General features: G+C 48.1%; 1 protein-coding gene across 2 annotated transcripts in view; it reads right to left on the minus strand.

The window, feature by feature from the left end:
- The window catches only part of znf280d (zinc finger protein 280D), a 20360-nt gene extending 12685 nt beyond the window's left edge, over positions 1 to 7675 (minus strand). Inside the window, exons 1-9 of one of the 2 annotated variants that reach the window (XM_062523916.1) lie at positions 7608 to 7652; positions 6857 to 6905; positions 6588 to 6761; positions 5605 to 5885; positions 4076 to 4175; positions 3132 to 3434; positions 1057 to 1125; positions 467 to 579; positions 81 to 301 (exon numbers count right to left, since the gene is read on the minus strand). In XM_062523916.1, the coding sequence (XP_062379900.1) occupies positions 81 to 301; positions 467 to 579; positions 1057 to 1125; positions 3132 to 3434; positions 4076 to 4175; positions 5605 to 5885; positions 6588 to 6747 (1247 nt within the window). In that variant the 5' untranslated portion in view covers positions 6748 to 6761; positions 6857 to 6905; positions 7608 to 7652. Of the gene's footprint in view, positions 1 to 80; positions 302 to 466; positions 580 to 1056; positions 1126 to 3131; positions 3435 to 4075; positions 4176 to 5604; positions 5886 to 6587; positions 6762 to 6856; positions 6906 to 7607 lie in introns of both variants that reach the window. The other variant, XM_062523917.1, reaches the window with a different exon arrangement.

A 7675-nucleotide genomic window follows, 5' to 3' on the forward strand; every position in this document is an offset into this window, starting at 1 on the left:
AGGTGGTGTTGGTCTTACTCACTCACTCACTCAATCTCTCTCTCTCTCTCACACACACACACACTCACCCTCTCTCTCACCTAATGTTGTTCTTGAGCACCTTCAGGCAGCTGTTGCACTTGAAGGTGGTGTGTGTCTTCTGCTCCAGGTGCTGGTCGCCCTCGCAGCGTCCGTAGTAGAAGTCGGTGACCAGCATGATGAGCTTGCCCTTGTCCATGTCGTACACCCGCAGCGGCGCCGCCGACTTGTCCTGCCGAGAGCTCGTGCCAAACACCGTCTCCAACAGATCTGGACAGCAGTACTGAGGGGCACCACACACACACACACACACACACACACACACACACACACACACACACACAGAAAAACATGGTAGTTAATACACAGCGACAACAGGTCTATTAATACAGAGTCAGACATACAGACAGACAGACACACACAGACACACACACACACACACTCTTACCCTCATATGTCCCCTCAGCGAGTCGTCCCCAGGATAGGATCCCATGCATCTTGGACACCGCCTCCTGGAGGGACTCTCATTCTCCGCAAACTCTGACATCCGTAGATTACCAGCTGTAGAGCGAGCACACACACACACACACACACACACACACACGCACGCACACACAAGCACACCCAGTCAGTCACACACACACACGGAAGAGATAAGAGAGGTCAGGGCTACATACACAGCCATCCCTCTAAGTGAAGGCTCAGCAGTGACTTGTGCGTCCATAGCCCTGATCTACTGGAGGGTTCAGCACAGACAGATGTCCACCACATGCAACCTGATTAGTCATGTTATTAAGTCCAAGGCCAACATAACCACAACAAGTGGGCAGTAGTGTCAAACCCAACGCCTCATTCATATATACTGCATTACGTTGTCAACTGCATTACGTTGTCTTTGTACTTGACAATACTCTGCACAATGACAATAAAGTAGAATATCTAATATAATGTAATATAATATAATATGGATATTCAGTCCTGCCCAATGTCCTGATTTGTGTCTACAAGAAAAAACCTGCGCTGCACTTCATTCCTTACCTGCATCCACTTTGAGTCTTTTTGTCTTGTCCATATCAGATGGGAAGCTTCGCTTCACTGTTCCGTTATCTGAGCAGAGGAATCAACAACAACAACAGTGAGAGAGAGAAAGCATCATCCTCTTAGCTGTGGAATGCAGCGTTCCCACAGCACCCATACACAGAGTCTCAACACACAGCACCAATGCAGAGTCTCTACACACAGCACCAATACACAGAGTCTCTACTCAGCACCAATACACAGTCTCTACACACAGCACCAATACACAGAGTCTCTCCACACAGCACCAATGCAGAGTCTCTACACAACACAGCACCAATACACAGTCTCTCCACACAGCACCAATACACAGAGTCTCTACAGACAGCACCAATACACAGAGTCTCTACACAGCACCAATACACAGAGTCTCTACACAGCACCAATACACAGAGTCTCTACACAACACAGCACCAATACACAGAGTCTCTACACAACACCAATAGACACAGTCTCTCCACACAGCACCAATGCAGAGTCTCTACACAACACAGCACCAATACACAGAGTCTCTACACAACACAGCACCCATACACAGAGTCTCTGCACACAGCACCAACACAGAGTCTCTACACAGCCCCAATACACAGAGTCTCTACACAGCCCCAATACACAGAGTCTCTACACAGCACCAATACACAGAGTCTCTACACAACACAGCACCAATACACAGAGTCTCTACACAACACCAATAGACACAGTCTCTCCACACAGCACCAATGCAGAGTCTCTACACAACACAGCACCAATACACAGAGTCTCTACACAACACAGCACCCATACACAGAGTCTCTGCACACAGCACCAACACAGAGTCTCTACACAGCCCCAATACACAGAGTCTCTACACAGCCCCAATACACAGAGTCTCTACACAGCACCAATACACAGAGTCTCTACACAACACAGCACCAATACACAGAGTCTCTACACAACACCAATAGACACAGTCTCTCCACACAGCACCAATGCAGAGTCTCTACACAACACAGCACCAATACACAGAGTCTCTACACAACACAGCACCCATACACAGAGTCTCTGCACACAGCACCAACACAGAGTCTCTACACAGCCCCAATACACAGAGTCTCTACACAGCCCCAATACACAGAGTCTCTACACAGCACCAATACACAGAGTCTCTACACAACACAGCACCAATACACAGAGTCTCTACACAACACCAATAGACACAGTCTCTCCACACAGCACCAATGCAGAGTCTCTACACAACACAGCACCAATACACAGAGTCTCTACACAACACAGCACCCATACACAGAGTCTCTGCACACAGCACCAACACAGAGTCTCTACACAGCCCCAATACACAGAGTCTCTACACAGCCCCAATACACAGAGTCTCTACACAGCACCAATACACAGAGTCTCTACACAGCACAGCACCAATACACAGCGTCTCTACACAGCACAGCACCAATACACAGAGTCTCTACACACAGCTCAAATCCAGCCGTTGAAAAACCAACTATTACAAGATGGGCTTTTTGAGAACACAAAAGACAGGCCTAATTGAAAACATGCACATACGCTCAGCCTAAACTTTCTCCACAATCCAGACAGCCTAGAGTACAGCAAGCTATTCTGTTTTCCTCTCGATATAGCCAGCAGGCCATGGCCATTATACCCTACATACACACACACACACACACACACACACTTGAACTCCCACAACACATGTACACATCCTCCCACTTCCTCCAAGCCAAAACTGTCCCCTTAGCTACCTATTAACAGTGCACAAATTGTGATCTGCAGTATGCCTGGTGAGCCATTGCACACATACTTAGGGTGCCTCCCCCTCCCCATCCCGCAAGCGCACACACACACACACACACACACACACACACACACACACACACACACACACACACACACACACACACACACACACTTAGGGTGCGCCCCCCTTCCCACACATACTAAAACACACACAGACACAAACTTCAGCTCCCTCCTCTCAGACACATTAACTCCTACACACACACACACACACACACACACATCCTCACCGCGGTTGTTGAGGCCCTGCAGCGAGGCCAGAGCTGAGGCGGCGCTGTCCTGCCTGGACATGACCTGGTGCTGGGGCTGGGGCTGGGGCTGGGGGGCGCCCATGCTCCTGTGTGGGGGGGGTCCCAGGGCGGAGGCGGTGGGGTGGGGGTGGGGGCCCTGCAGGTCGGGGGGGGCCTGCACGTTGGCCAGCGTCACCACGTTGTTCTGGATGAGCTGCACCTGCGGCCTGTGCACCACACCGCCCCCCACCATGGGATGCAGCGAGTTGGACTGGGACACCTGCTGCAGCAGAGGCTGCCCCGCTGGAGGAGGGGAGAGAGATAGAGAGAGAGAGAGAGAGAGAGAGAGAGAGAGAGAGAGAGAGAGAGAGATAGAGAGAGAGAAAGACAGAGAGAGAGAGAGAGAGAGAGAGAGAGAGAGAGAGAAAGACAGAGAGAGAGAAAGTGAGAGAGAGAGAGATACATAGAGAGAGAGATAGAGAGGGCGATGGAGAGGTAAAGAGAGAGAGATAGAGAGAAAGAGAGAGATATAGAAGGGATGAGTGTGTGTGTGTGTGATGAGAGGTAGAGTAAGATATGTTAGTCTATGTGGCGACTACACATGCTGACTTAAATGGTGACTGCATTTAAAACTCTAAAATATCCCTGTCTAGCACCTTATATATACTTAGACCCATTTATATCTCTCAATATTCAACCCTTAGACCCATTTATATCTCTCAATATTCAACACTTAGACCCATTTCTGGACCACCCATTTCTGGTCCATCTAACGCTACCAAAGTAACTACCAAAATGACTGGTGAGTGTTTGCAAACAGTATTGTTAGGCGCCTGGTTTGTTTCAGGAAATGTGCAGACGCAAAGCAGACCACAATGTAACCACTGGTGCATCGAGTCTCCAAACACGTCTGTTGTGTTCGTCTGGTGATGTTGTGGGCGTACCTGGCAAGACGGCAAAAGAGGTGCCAGGTGGATACTGGGATCCAATACTGGTGATGAACGGACCACTGTTGGCTATTTGCGGAGAAGACACAATGTAACCCTGCACACACACACACACACACACACACAAATAAATAAATAAATCAACAAAGAAATATAAACAAATATAAACACATAAAATGAGCTCAGTCTCCCTCGTCACCGCAAAACCCGAGAGAAAGACTCTGCCTTCGCCTGGGCTGCCCCCTGTGGTATATTGGCATAACCACATGGGCCATACCACCATGTAGCAACAAGACGACAACCACAAGAATTAGCATGGTTAGGCAACGCCACGCTGCAGTGGTGTAGTGCTTGGGCAACTGGCCTGCCACTATTGCCCCCTTAAGCAGGGCACTTAACCCCAGGGTTACTGCAAATCACCCTTAGAAATGTCTGCTAAATAACAGATACTACTACTACTACTACTACTACTATGAATAATAACAATAACAACAACAACAACAACAACGGCAACGACAACGACAACAACATACTTCAGTGACAACCCTCTCTGAAATGTTTCTTAGTGCTATGCTCTTACCCTCCAGACAAATCATGAAAGTAGACATGAAGAGGCCGGTTTCCCCGACAAGAATAAGCACATAGGCACCATCATGAGTGCAGCGCACTCTGCTTTCAACGTTTGATTACATGAGATTCCTTCATCTTCACCAAAACAAGCCCCCAACTGTCCAACTCTGTAGTCACCACTTTGGGCTTGTTTTTGTTGGCACGGCTCAATAAAATCCATTCTTTATCGAATTTGTCTCAGTTCAAAATGTAGGCGCTGGTGAGACAAGGGACAGAAAGCAGTATGCGTGCTCATGCTGGAGCCTATCTGCAGATATATAGTCTCTGGTGACTAAAAGCCTTTCTCAACGGAGTTCTCTTTCAGTTCAGTTCCTCTTTCAGTGTAATCCATGTATGGGAAACCAGCCAAACTAGATGAGTCAGTTTCATAGCTTGATGGTGCTATGGGCCCCCACCGTCGACATCAAGGCATCGCTGCCTTGCCTAACCCCAACCCTAACCCCCCCTAACCCCCCCTAACCCCAACCCTAACCCCCCCTAACCCCCCCTAACCCCCCCTAACCCCCCCTAACCCCAACCCTAACCCCCCCTAACCCTAGCGTCTTTCAAGCAGCGTTGCCTTAAAGTCAACGGTGGGGGCCCAAAAAGACCATAATATATGTGAACACAACAAAATCCACTACAGTCATCATGTGCACTTGCTAAAGCTTTGCTATATTTTAACAACGCATAAGTAGATAGATAGATAGATACTTTATTGATCCCCAAGGGGAAATTCAAGTAAGTAAATAGATAACGTGCATTTACAGCAACACTAGCTAGTGCAATAACTAGCCTCAGATCAGCACGCACGCACACCCACACACACACACCCACACACCCACACACCTCAGAGATCAGCTCTCACACACACACACACACACACACACACACACACACACACACACACACAATACCTGATTGTTGATTATGATGGGCTGAGGAGTGACTGTGTTGCCAACGCGACCGACGTTCAGTCCCGTCACCTGATTGGAGCTGGCGGGGATGAGGGTGGGGTTGTTGCTGGACGGAGGTGGGGCCACCCTGGTGGTGTTTTGGGGCGACGGTGCATATGAAGCACGTTTGACTGTCGGCATCGGGGGGGACACCTGGGGAGGCTTCTGGGAGGGCATCTGGGCAGAGCCAACGTTCCGCCGGCCCGCTGGAACGTTCTGTTGCCCTCTCGGGACGCCAACATCTAGAAGATCACAGAGACATGGAGCAACTCTGAAGTTCTGCATGACGTCGGAAGACTTAGAACGTTGCCAATTACCACCATCGAGAAATCAAATAAAGCAATGGGTAACTAACGACCAGACGAGCTGAGCCGAGTTAAATTAGCAAGAATGCTGCGGCCTCAACCTACAAACAGAACATACGGTGTCCTTGCGCTCTCAAGAGGCTGGACTCCCCATCTTAACTTCTCAAGTTCGAACTTCCAAAAACGTGAGCCTGTTCTTTAACATCCTCTCTATTGAGAAACGCCCTTGGTCTCAGAGGTGTCAGACAGAACCTAAAGATATTTCAAGCATGTGGTTTAGTGACACTGCCCAGGATAACTGGTAAGCCTGATGAGTCCTTGGCTTTGTATTCCAAGGAAAATGAAGCCATGAGACTGCTCTATTAGAGGATTTACCATTTCACTAAACCAAATACTGGACACACCACCTCTGAAAAAGCTTCACATATCTGCTTGTTCTCTGAGATCTCTCAAAGACAGCTGTGACCTGCCAAACTCTAACACAGACAAGTAAGGAATATCAATGCATCCCAGACATCAGCCTAATGACAACAAACAAGTCAATAAGGGAGCATCATCTGCAAAACAGTGATCTGTTTTATGGCCTATCATGCTTATCTTATAGTCTATATTGGAGTACGAAATGATGAAGATACGCACTAGGTCTGGCGTTGGCAGGCTTGGAACTCTGGATCTCGCCAACGAAGATAGGCTCGTCGTCGTCATCATCATCATCGTCATCTACCAGGTTGATCTCTGGGATCGCCTTCTGCCATGGTTCCAGTTCCTCCTCCTCGCACTCCATAAACAGCTCCGACATGGTGAAGCTGGGATCTGTTGGGTAACACGAAGAGGCACGAATGAATACCACGTTTTTACATAGGTTACGAATTGTCAAGTGTTTCCCAAAATAACAGGACCAAGTCTACCTCGCTAGCTTTGTCCTGTATCGATGTGTGTGTGGTTCTATCATGGACTCTGCATTGAGGCAGCCCTAAAAATCAGATTGCATCGCAAACCTCCCGATACGCTACACATTTGCAGTTTCTAGCGGAGAAGCTTTACATTACAAGAACATTAGCAGATCTGAGCAGATATCTGAGCTCACAGTAGCAGCAGCCAACAACGTCTGGTTCGCAAGCTGGTTAATATCGACGCCCATTTCAGGAAGAATGCAATGCCAGATTGTATTCAACATCTAGGGCAGGTTATTGCTACACTGTAACTGTGTTTGCTCGTCACTCGTCGAGCTAACTAGCTAGTCATTACAGATCACAAGAACAACGTAGAGCCGTGAGCAGCTAGGATAGCTCTGCTGGCTACCTTTGATTGGGGCCTGCTAATACGTTTCACATACCTATCGAGACTTAAAAGAACACCAAGGGTTAATGATCAGACGCTATATGAATAAACTTGCGTGTGTTGCAGATTAATTATGTCTACATTTGGTGGGTATGCAATGTTTAGCTAGTGTCGGTGCTTGTTAGCAAGGCGGTTAGCTAAGAAAACATCAGCTGCCTGAAATGCTAAATGGCTAACAAATAAACATGGCGTCGCCGGACTGAATTAAAGCATTGGAACAGTGTGTCGGAGACGATAAATGAAGGCAATACGCTACATAAGATGTTTAACTATTAATATATGATTTGTGGCTGATGCATGCCATTATATGTACCTTACCTTACTGATTTATGCAACACGATTTACGAGAACTGCACGGACTCACATTCCGAGTTAGCCAGAGCGCG

The sequence above is a fragment of the Sardina pilchardus genome, chromosome 21, assembly GCF_963854185.1.
Source record: "Sardina pilchardus chromosome 21, fSarPil1.1, whole genome shotgun sequence".
Lineage (NCBI taxonomy): Eukaryota > Metazoa > Chordata > Actinopteri > Clupeiformes > Clupeidae > Sardina > Sardina pilchardus.